Source organism: Psittacula echo (genome assembly GCF_963264785.1).
Source record: "Psittacula echo genome assembly, chromosome: 2".
NCBI lineage: Eukaryota > Metazoa > Chordata > Aves > Psittaciformes > Psittacidae > Psittacula > Psittacula echo.
In genome coordinates, this window is record NC_137737.1 from 19,347,246 (window position 1) to 19,359,505 (window position 12,260).

Below are 12,260 nucleotides of genomic sequence, written 5' to 3' on the forward strand. Positions count from 1 at the left end.
TTTCTTAAAAATTATAAAGAAAACAGCAGTAAAACAAAACAAAGACACCTTCTCTGAATACATCTATCTGATTCAAAAGGATTTGTAAGAATCAACCATAGGAAAAAAAGTTTCTGGAAGGAGATTCTGTGCAATATAAATTTATCCACTCTCAGCAGTAGCTGTATGGTGGTGAAATTCCACGGTGAAATATCTTACACTAGGGCCAGCTGCCTTGTAATAAGTTTGGTGCTTCTGTACCTGTGCTTTGCCTTCACGAACTGGCTTGGTAAGAGTCACATCTGGATCCAACTTCTATTGTGAACACAGCTATTCTTCAAGTGGGAACACAATAAAAACATACTTATTTGAACACCGCTCAGACAAAATTAGCTCCTGGTGCAATAGTGACATTAGTTTTACAGGTCCAACAGGTTTTTTCATTTTTGTTCTTCTTGAAGGAAAGGGAAGTATATAAATTACATGTATTTTTGCACTGCACCCTCTCCTCCATTCTGATTTCATCAGCAACTGCATATACATTCATATTGGTGAAGAAGAACTAACATATTCATGCTTCTGATTTGAAATATTAAAAAAAAAGGATGTTTTCCATGATTTTTTTCCAAAGAAACCCGTAAGATAATTTATTAAAACTCACAGATACTTTGGTACACAACCCCACACTTGGCTTGTGAGGATTATCACTCCATGAATAAAGCTGTGTTTGGATACAGATGTAAAACTGATCAGAACAGTTTACAGAATAGATTACAGAATACATGATTATGTATCTGTAATCTCTAAAATGTATAAACAATAATCAATCATCTAAATGCTCCCTTCCCTTCAAATAATATGTTATCTGAGTAACAGACGATTTCAAAAGTAAAATAAAAATAAAATGAAAAATATAGCAGAAACAATACCTTTTAAAAATCATGTCCTTGAGAACATAATAATAGAATATGGTAAAAAATCCATCAATTCCTAAACCAGCAACTTCTCCCCCATCCTCAAATATGTTGGTATAAAAGAATCTGAAAAATTTGAATTAAAACTTCCAAATACTTTCAGTACCATAGTATTATCCTTGCCTATATTTGACTTGCTCCTATAATTTGTTAGGAGCTCTGTTATTATTCCTACCATTTCAAAGTTTTTAAACTGAAAATTTCCAGACAATTTATTTAACATCATTGCATGTTTTGAGCTAACATTTCCTTTCAGCAAATACAGAGAAGCTTTTAGAAACTTAATTTTTTAGAAAATGTTTTAAAAAATATTGTCCCAGAACTTTGAACTCCATTTAAAGGTCAAATATCATCAATGAAATAATCAGAAAAAAATGGAAAACTTTTCTCTTTCACATATACAAGAAAAGCTTTCTTGTTTCAAAGCAAGAACTGTGGGAGTCATTATGGTTTGAGTTTGACTTTGCAAATGTATTCAACTTTACAGTATTTATGACTGGGTATTTTGTTTCACCATTCTATTACGCTTAGGGTAACTAACTTAGTCCAACTATAGAACAAAAAGTTACTTATTACAGAAACATATTACGTATTACAATTACAGTATAGTATAAGTATTAGCTGTCCTGATGAGATGTCTTTGCATCTTATTTGGGCAAATGTACTCCACTTTAAAGCTATTTACTACTCTATTTACTAAGCCTGGGGATTTCAGAGAAAAGAGACTGATTTCATACAGATCCCCAGATGCCTAGAACACATTTTTAGCTCACATTTTCAGCTCACATTTTCAGTTACCTTATACTGATACTTCTACATGAGCACCACAAAGCAAAAGAAAAGATACTCAGAACAACATTCCCTCCCAGAAAGATACAGTGTGCTTACACAGTTCTAAAGTTTGGGATTTTTTTGAAAGTGAAATGATGACACAAAATAAAACACGGATGCTAAGAAACATTTTTACATGCATGTGCTCTACATACATATTCCTAAAGTTTTAAAATTATTTCAGGTTACTGCACATAAACAAGCCAGATGTCAATTTCAGAACATAATGACCTGGAATTAGATCATCCTGAAACAGCAGCATTAATTTTGAAACCTCTAAACTGAATTAAATGCCCACTTCTTTGAGAGAGATGTGAGGTAGTTCTATACGCTGCATGTTTATTTAGAAGTAATTAAAAAAACACATGAAGACAGGCAGTGGAACGACAGTATGTGTAAAGTATATCCATGTTATATTTTCAAGATTGGGCCCTAAAATAGGAACCACAGATGTTGAAAACTTCATGTGTCCTAGAATACAAAATTGTGTCAAATATGTGACCCTGTTATAACCTAAAGCTTACAGATTGTATATATTTAACTCTGAACAGCATGCTATGGAATTCATATATTTAATGACAGACATACATCTTGCTGCAAAATGCACTCTTTGTTGCAGCAAGTTGTATACAGAATTTTGTGAAAAATATGGTGCAACAGAAGTAAATGTCTCAATCACTGCAGATCTTCCTTCTCCCATTCACAATTATATAAGGTTTTTCACATTTTTGTGATTTCTTGTTTGTCCCTTATTAACATATTTACTGGTCATCACTAACTGATAAGAATTCCCCTTTGCACGTATTTTAGGCATACTAAAATAAGATGAAATGCTAACTTTCTAAAGATGCCACTTTTGTACATAATAAACATATTTTGCAATTCTTACTTATCTCTGCATTTACATTTACTTTGAAATATCCCTTCAAAATTATAACTCATTGTCTTGTGCATTTTCACATTTGTCACAGCAGAACGGGATACAAATATTTCCAGTGTCAAAGGCAGTCTTAACTCAATTCATTAGCTTGGTCAGAAGGTGGAGCTCTATACATACCTGTATCACTTACTGCACATAAAATCTGCAACTCTATATAAAACCACAGAACTACTCAGAAAACAAACCTGCATTTAACTCCAAGATACAATTTGTTTCATAAATACAGCAGACCGCATCTGATAATAAGCAGCTCCTCTCCTAGCATTTGGAATGATTTTCAATATGTTAAAAAAGTCACAATGAAATGCGGCATTTCTTAAATCCTCTGTTTCTTTGAAAAATAGGTTTGCACTTTTATAAAAGATCGAAAGATTTCTGATACTTACAGGCATCTCTAATATATAACAACATGGCTACAAAAATGTAGTCAACTAAATTCAGGGTGATACTGTCAGCAAATAGAGCGTCCCAGACAACCAGAAGGTCCTGAAGTGGGAATTCACGTCCAAACAGGAGCCTTACCCATCGCCTGAAAGAAAAACCAGGAAAAGAGGTGATTTGTACTTCTCTGTCTTGCCAAGTATGGTAAAGTCAGGATACATATCCCAGGATACAATCAGAAACATTTTACCAGAAATTTTTTTCAAATGCTGTGATAACCACTTAACTAATTGTATTTGTAGAAATGTTACTGTGTCTATTGATATATTACAGACTGTAGAAGCTTACCTGACTAATATGGTTATATGGATAAACCTCAAAGGACAGAACATATCAATCCTATACTCTATTTTATCTATTTAATGTGATAGTGATCAAAGACACAAGGGAGAAAATATTAACGCGAGAATAACCTGGAACAGCAAAACCAGGAAGGGGAAGCCAGTGGTTTATGAGAAGCCCAGAAAAGCCCAGTCAAGAAAAAGGCAGTTCCGTGGCAGATGCCAACCAGCAGTTAAGATGGACTGGGTCACACTCACTTTCAAGAGGCTTCCTCTCTGTTACTGATGACCGTGTTTGCAGCTCCATGTAAAATGTACTATGGATGCTACTTTGATTAAACCTAATTTAAATCTTTACCAGATTTAGTGGCAATCTGCATGTAGACTATACAGTTCACACCTGTTCATATCTGTACTTTTTTCATACATAGCAAAATATGAAAATCTGTCTTATTAAATGCAATATTTACTTGAGTCTCGAAGCTTGAGATAGTAGAAGAAAATTATTTCTCAAGATTTCTTATTTCCAGTTCCAGCTCTTACACTGACTTACTTGCTGAACTCAGGAAAGAAACCTTCCTATTCCAGAACAGACCTGCTAGCCTTGTACCCTTTTAGGCAGGATTATCTAAGGTCACATTTGAAAGAGCTAAAGAATAGTTAGTAACATTAATCCTGAAATAGTTATTATGAAATGGACTTAAAAATAATGAATTACATTTTTAGCTGGGATATGCAAATTACTACGCATGTGGAATCTGTTTATTCAGTGGCAAGAAAAGATTGATTGCAAATTTCTGCTAAGCAAATTAAGTCATTCTTTAAAACTCAGAACAATTTCTAAAAAGGCAACTAGAAATTTCATCAAGATTAGTTTCACTTCTAAGAATTCACGTTTAACCACTTTTGTCCCAGAACTCATTGTTGGTTCAAGGCATCTGGGTTTTTTGTTCTCCTGACTCCAGTAATAAAAGTTCAGTTTTAGACAAATGAATTCCAAGAAGTCAGTTGTGCACAAGCTTTTAAGATAGCAACAATCTGTACAAAGAAGACTGTCATAAAAGAAATTCAAAGGGCCTGCACTGTGAGTCAAGGTTTTGCTCACTAAACTTTTATTCCCCCTTCCACTGGAACCATATGTGTAAACTGCAAAAACATCCATGTGCAGATCACTATGCATTTTTTTTCCTTGCAAGACATGTTCTCTTTTAAAAGTGAAAATACATGACTTTGAAAGGCATTGTAATTTAAAAAGTCACAATATTAGCAATGACAGAACACAAACTCTGTATTTTCCTCTCTGATCAACCCCCTTTCATATGAGGACTTATTTTCAAGCCTCAGAAAGATAAATCAGAAGAACTGTTAACACAAAAGCAAAGCTTAGCTAGTGCATTTTAATACCATGTGTGTTCTATCTAAGGGATTTCACCATATACTGGCACATTATCCTACACTGCCTAGCCTACAGGAGACTATTATCCCATGGTGACACAAACATTACCCAAACTCCGCGTGAAGCCTATTACTTGCATTAACAACCCCTCCCACCTGTAAAACGGCAACTTTCAAGTTACACAAACTGTTAGGCAAGAAATTTCAGCTAAGCTTGAAGCATTTGAGCTGACTTTGCTTGCAACTACCCAAATCTCATTCAGAAGCCTTGCTAAAAGTCTAATACACTTCAAGGGGAAAAAATACACCATGGTGTAATGGGATTTGTTATTAGTTTTTTATTAGAAATCTCTTTTGCTCCTTTACTACTTCATTATGTAGTGTTAATCGTTTGTAGATGCAGGTTTATTCTGCTCAAGCAGAAGTCATTCCTTTTTTTCTCCTGCTTTTATATTTTCTCCTGTGAACACTAAATCTCAGTCCCTAGAGGTATTATGTTTCACAGATGTAGGCTGCTGAAGAACAACTGGACTTCCTTTTGCAACTATAATATTACCATTAATTATTTGAACCTTCTGTCTTAAAGGGAGTCAGCAATTCATACTGTAAATGCCTATCTACTAACTGCTCTCTTACTTTCTTCAGCAGCATTTAGCTCATAGCATCTATAAACCGAGGACCCTATCGCCTTGCTGCCATATGGCAGGACTTCACTCAGCTTTTATATTCATAAAAAGGGACCTTAATTCCTTAAAGTAGGTGTCCACGCTGAAAAGCTTTCTTTCAAACTAACATGTTTTTATTGCTTTTATAAATATTTGCAGAGAATTTAAGATATTTAATAATTGCATTGGACATGATACACCTTTTTTCTTTTTTTTTTTTTTTTGAGATAGCTGTCTGTGGTTTAATTATTGTTCTGTCCTGTTAATCTTGCCTTACATCTGTTACACCTGCAGACTGCGAGGCTCACAATAGTATACCTTTTATCACATGCAGTAATACAGTAATTCATATTTTACCAGGCACACGTAGCAATTAAAATCTACAAAAAAGAAGGAATATAGATTCTTTAAGGCTATAATACACCAAGATACTACATACATTGTAGAATATGTAACTGCATCTTCCACTTGTGATTCCTATATAATTAAACCAATATTCTCAAGAGATCAGTAATTACTCGCAATGGATAATGATTCATTAATGACCTTACAATATAGGAAAAGCAGGAGAAAACTGTGATCTAGTAAAGCCATTAAATAAGGCTACGATCCAGCCTTACCAGTTTTAAGTAAAACCACAACCATTTTTGACTGAGATTTACAGGACAATTCTCTAAGCATCAATAAAATCAACCTGTTATGTGTTACATATATTTAGCTGGTTATCTTCTCAGTCTGCTTGGAAGGCAGAGAATTCCTTTAAAAACATTAAATAAGCCTAAGAAATGGTTACAGATGAGGTGATACAAACCATTTAGGAGTGCTTATGAGAATGAAACAACACAATGAAATCGGCAAGAATAAGAAAATCTGTAACACCAAGAAAGGAAAAGCATGACTCTGAAGATACCGCTAAATGACTAAACCTAGGACCTACAGCTTGTCAACCAGCTGCTCAGAAATTCTACTGGAAGGGCCTGTTTTCAGCCATTTATACTTTTGCTAAACTTAATCTTCAATAAAATGCCCACTCCAAGCATCTTCTTAAGGGCTGATTTTTTTTAATTCATTGATGCTATTAATTAGAATAATGTTAAAAAAATTTGGCTCATGCTTCCCCAAGCATTTAATTAAGAAGATCTAGAATCAAAAGGTCTCTGAAACTTTGTGGTAATTCTCTGATTGACCTAAACACAGCAGAGTGCTGATTTCCACAGTGTATGTTCTGTTTCGTCCTCAATCTTGCCACCAACCCAACAGTGCCATCCCATCCTTCATCCCAGCTGCATCCTCCTTCCTGTGTGGGAAATGGCAAAGGCACTGTCTGGGGAAACTTGGATGTGATGTGGGGGAGGCTCCACATTGTATAGTCTCCAATGCTTGTAAACTCACTAGTGGGAGTCTTCCAGAGAAAGAGAGGGTCAGGAGGATTTTGCAGGTGTAATTTCATTTTCAGTGCAAGCTTTGTTGGGGCTTTTTTGTAGGTTTTTTGTGGTTTTTTTTTTTTTTTTTTAATAAGAAAATTATTTAAATAGACTGTAACTATTGAAAGGAACACCATCTTCTCAAAACTAAGCACTCGGAAACTGAGAAATGCCAAAATTAACATCAGTTGTTTACTGACTGAGAAAATGATATGTAAGCTCTGTCTCTTTAAACTCTGTCATGAATTATGTTTAAGCAAACATTTGTAGCCAGTGCAATTTACTATGTAAAGTCATGGTCAATAATTTAGGAGAAAGGGTAGACAGACTTGAGCTGTGATCTGCTTGTTGAAAAATAAGACACCAAAAAAGGATGAGCAGCAACATTTTTTTAACACTTGCCGAAGAACTTAAAGCTATGTGGAAGATAATTACATAGTTCAATACCTGCCAGTAAGAACTACTCTGGGCAGCAGTGATGCCTGTACTACCATTTCAGATACCTGTGTTGCCAACCCAAGGACACTTGGTGGGTTACAGTTGAAGGCTGCGTATCTCTGTGGCTGCCCTGCAGAGGTACTGAGCAGCAGGCAGGGTTAACATGGGGGCTACGGCTCTCATGGTAGCACTTGTCAACGCTTGCATAGATGTGAAGGAAGAGCAGAGATAACTGTAAATACGCAGCAAAAGCATTCTCAAAAGAAGACATTTGACACCAGAAACTCTCCTAGATTTGTAGTTGCCAGAGGCAGTCAGAGGGGAGACATGCAAATTCAGTCAGAGGATTTGTAAGGTAGTTTATTTTCTTTTAATGACATGAAGGAGACCAATCCAGACAGGCTTAAGCAACATTTCAGTTTAGACCTGTTGCATAGTCCATTTCTCCAGTGTTCTGTCTCCTTTCTTCTTTTCTTGGTTTGATTAAAACTCTCATGGCTTTATACAGTTCAGGGATTTTGTACTGAAAGCCCCAAAGAGATTAACAAAACCTTCAAATGATACAATATAGCGAAGAAAACATGCCCAAAGTATAAACACAAATTGTTCTTTCAGCCACTTTTCTACAAGGGTCTTGTAGAAGGGCAGTACTGCTCATGGTGCGTGAGAAACTTAATGATCAGAGATGAGAAGAAAGGCAAAAAAAAGGTAAGTGTAACAATCAAGAAAATGACATTTCTAAAATAAACAAAACCTCATTAAAATCCTTCTTTTTTTTTTTTTTTTTTTTTTTTTTGTCAGAACAGAAAGAAGCATGTGAAATCCCAACAAAGCCAAAAAACTGGTAGAAGTTATGTGGGAAGCTTTTCAGACTTTCAGGGATTTATAGAAACCTCTGATGTGTTCAATCTAAATGTTGAGAATTTTACACACAGCATACCCTCATATGCACACCACACGTAAAGGATGTACAGTGAGATATTGTTACAGCATATGTTAGATTTTTTGCCTTAATCTACTTAACTTGTGAAGGGAATGAAAACAGACATCTTGCTGAAAGATGTGTTTACTTCAACCATAAATTCAAATGTTAATTCTGGATATATTAGATAAAATTACGTGGCCTTTGTCATTTGAGAAGGCAGACAAGACGACCAGATTTTCCTTAGGCTGTAAAACATTTAAATATTATAGATTTCTACCACATCATCCCAAGCACTGTATGTTGGTTGTATAAAAGTGTGTGTGATAAGGAGGAAGTGTTTGCGAGCATCTAACAAATCATTCAGCTTCTCCTTAGACTCAGAGATAATAGAAAGTATATAAAAAAAAGTCATCTTATGTGTGCGCACACACCTGCCTTACTCATGTAAGTAATCTCAGGTTTGTATGTGGACTATTATTCTGCCAGAGAATGATATACATGCTTTAGTGTAACTGTGATTTAGATGGGACTGTAATGTCCTGCACTCCCATGCAGGTTGTTCATTTCATCCAGCTTCCACTGTACTGGTTGCATGAAGCTCTATTTGCCCTACTGCTGGGGGGAGGACAGAAGGTAGGCTATTGCTTTTCGATTTTCTCTTGTTCAAATTCTGTTTGGTTTGTGGTCACATCTATTAATTAAGGGATTCTAACAGTTATATTAAACCCCCCTCAACTTTAAAAACTATGATAATATCCACAGACTTTCTGTTCCACAGCTTAAGACACTAGGGCCTTATGCAAAGATAAAAATTACAGTGTTTGAAACGAATTCAAACAAAAACGAAACTACACATTTACATTATGGACCATATGGGTTTCAAACTCTACCATAGTTTTTCCCACAGAAAAGAAGTATTTAAAATCAAATAACAATAAATACCCTTTATTAATATAAATCTATTCAAATTTAGGCTAAAAGATACACAAAACTACTGTATATAGTTTACTTTGTTGGCTTCTTTCCACTGAGGAAAAAGGTTTTGATTTGTCCTATTGAAACCTCCTGCTGCTCTACATATCCTGATAATTTTTTATAGTAATTACCTTATCAAACACAGACTTGCAAGCTCCTTAAAATAAATACATTTAATTTTTACAAATAAATGACATGAGCATCTAATTGTTATGTGGATTATTTCCTTTCCCATTTGGTTTCTGTAAGATTACTGACAAAGATTACTTAGTTTTGCATTTAAGAAAAATTCTTTCCGTTTTTGGAAGACTCTATCCATTTCCTTATTAAAGAAGGTTTTTCTTTATCAAAAAAATGAATTCCTAATAATTATCTCTCCCTCCTTACTGTAATTTACCCTTTGCAAAAGCATTTACTGCTGTCGGAAGCCTGACCAATTGTAATATACTCCCTTGCAGGAATGTGCTTAATGAAGAAGGTGCCACTGCATCTTCATAGCAGTAATGTTTAACATTTTTAGAAATGTTCTACAATAAAATCACTGGAGAAAACGGCCTGAGGATGTGGTGGTCTTCCATACTCAAATCTGTAACATTCAGATGTTATTACAAAATTCTTGGAGTGCTATCATGTACGACTGGATCTAATTCAGTGATTATTTGATGAAGTCCTATCAAAGCAGGCATTCAGAATAATTAAACTTAAAAACCTGTATAATCTTGTGTTACTGTTCTGATTTTGCAATAATGCATTTCTGGAAAAGCTTGAATCTAAGTTTATTTGTAACAGCAATTACGGACTAATACATTGTAAGACACAATGAATGTTTTCATTATCAGTGCTGATCTCCATCAGTTTTAGCTTGCTGTACCGGCTTGGTTAGATTACAGACACTTCCCCTTTCCACTTCATCACTCTAACATTTTCAGAGGCTATTTCGGTTTTTAGATGCTACAAGACTGTAAGCATGCAGAATAGGAAAGATTAAAAAAAACCCTCTCGAATGTCTGTTCAACTCAATCGAAAATGGATTCGAAAATGGATTTGCTAAGTATCAGAGGCAGCCTGCAACTGGCTTTTCAATAACAGTAGAAACTTCAAAACCAGAGTGAAGAATTCGAAAGTGTTTAGAGGAGAAAACAGAAACAAGTTTTCCATATTTTCAGCAGAAAAGATGGGAGAAACTGGACCTTTAGGTGGAAATTTATATTGTAATGTAAGTCTTAAGTGATGAAAGACTTGCACTGAATGTAGCATTTAATTTAAAGAAACTCACTGCAGTGGGAGAAAAGTACACTGTTCAGTTTCATTTCCATTCCTCCTAAACATTAACAGTTAAAATATTTCAATTTTATTATTTCATATACACAACACTCTATAAAGGCTTAGTAATTAACAGCTATTAGAAGGACTGCATTGACATTGCTAGGCTGTGTTTGCAGTAAATACGACATTCCGTTACTGGACTGGAACAATTTACTGACCATTCATTATTGTGAAAGGTGGATAAAACTGTAGTACTCCAGTAGTCACCTACAGAAAGAACGATCATAATGAAATACCTAACATAGTTTCAGTCACTGCTGAATCTTTTAACGGATAGAAGTTCAAAACATCTGTCAAGATTTTAAAAAAGGTGCTTTAAGTTGACAACAAGTATCACGGATCAAGGCTGAGGCACCCATTTTTTGAATGTTGGTCAAAATACAGAGGTAACAACACGAAGGGTCCAACTGTTATACTATGACTCATTTAGAAATTATCTGGCCTAAACTATACTTTTATTCAAAGGAAAATTACTGAAGAACACTGCTGTGCTTCTACAAAACAATTGAATTTCAAAAGCTCAGGCAATACTCAGACTTAAAAACCAAAGTTCAGTTGGTAAAATTATTTTGATAACCCCAGAAGAACCAGAGGGGAACTGCTACATTCTACTGGAAAGAAAACTTTGAAATCAATGATAAGCACCTCTTAAGTGCAAGGAGTATAGGACTTCACCTCTGATACATATCTAAACCCCTAATTTAATAACCAATGTCTACATTCATAAGAGAAAAATTTAAGAACTTAAAGGTGTGCTTACTGAATTCTTACTGCTCTTTGTCTCTATGTAATTAGAAGCTACAGCCCTAAATACTGATGATGCATGTGCATTTTGTTTTGAAAATCACTGCAGAGTGGCAAAATATTTTATGTTTTTAACAAAAATAATTACAGGTGAATGATTTTAAACACTGTTCGCTGCAATAAACCCATTGAAACAAAAGAGGCACTTCTAAATTAGTGAAGTTCCTACTGATATCAGCTATTAGCAATTAAGAACTCCACCCCCCAACTTTTCCATCTTTAAACGGCAATGATTAAATTTGGTTTTAAAGTGGAGAAATTATATTAGAAAACAACTCTCAGTGTTGCAATTAAAGCACAGTTCTTAAGATGATAAAATAAATTTGCTAATAGCTTTATCCATTGATTCAAGATACACCCAGTAGGTTTAAAGGATAAACTGATCTTTTTGTACAATTTGTCTTTAAAAGAGGAATCTGTAACATTTTACCGTCCTTTATTGTTAAATCTTTCTATAGAGGTACTACATTTCTCTGTAGAATCCATCTGGACAAGACTTAATCAAAAGCACATACATGTCAAAATAAAATGAAGAGAGATGATTTTGGCAATAGCTCTAAAGTAAACAAATAAGAACTGATAAAACATTATTAAGTTTATATTCCACGTCCCTACGACAATTAACTAAAATGCCTTTTCTGTCCATAAAAAAAATCTGCATTTGAGCCATCTTTCTGTTACTTTGTATTGAAATGTTAAGACAACTTCTTATTTTTTTTTTCTGGTATGCTAAATAAAGCATATTAAATTTTTCAGATTCAGCTTTTTTTTTAATTCTTCAAAAGCTATCTGCCTATGTCCAGTAATGGAATTGTAACTGGAAAACACACTGTATTCAAACCAACAAGGCAACATGCCTTCT

The 12,260-nt window shown here is 34.6% G+C and overlaps 1 protein-coding gene across 1 annotated transcript in view; it reads right to left on the reverse strand.

Moving 5' to 3' along the window:
• TBC1D5 (TBC1 domain family member 5) overlaps positions 1 to 12,260 on the reverse strand; it is a gene marked incomplete at its 5' end in the record, with an annotated part of 186,650 nt that overhangs the window by 75,215 nt on the left and 99,175 nt on the right. Inside the window, one exon of the mRNA XM_080611116.1 lies at positions 3,111 to 3,253. Within this exon, the coding sequence (XP_080467242.1) occupies positions 3,111 to 3,253 (143 nt within the window). The remainder of the gene's footprint in view (positions 1 to 3,110; positions 3,254 to 12,260) is intronic.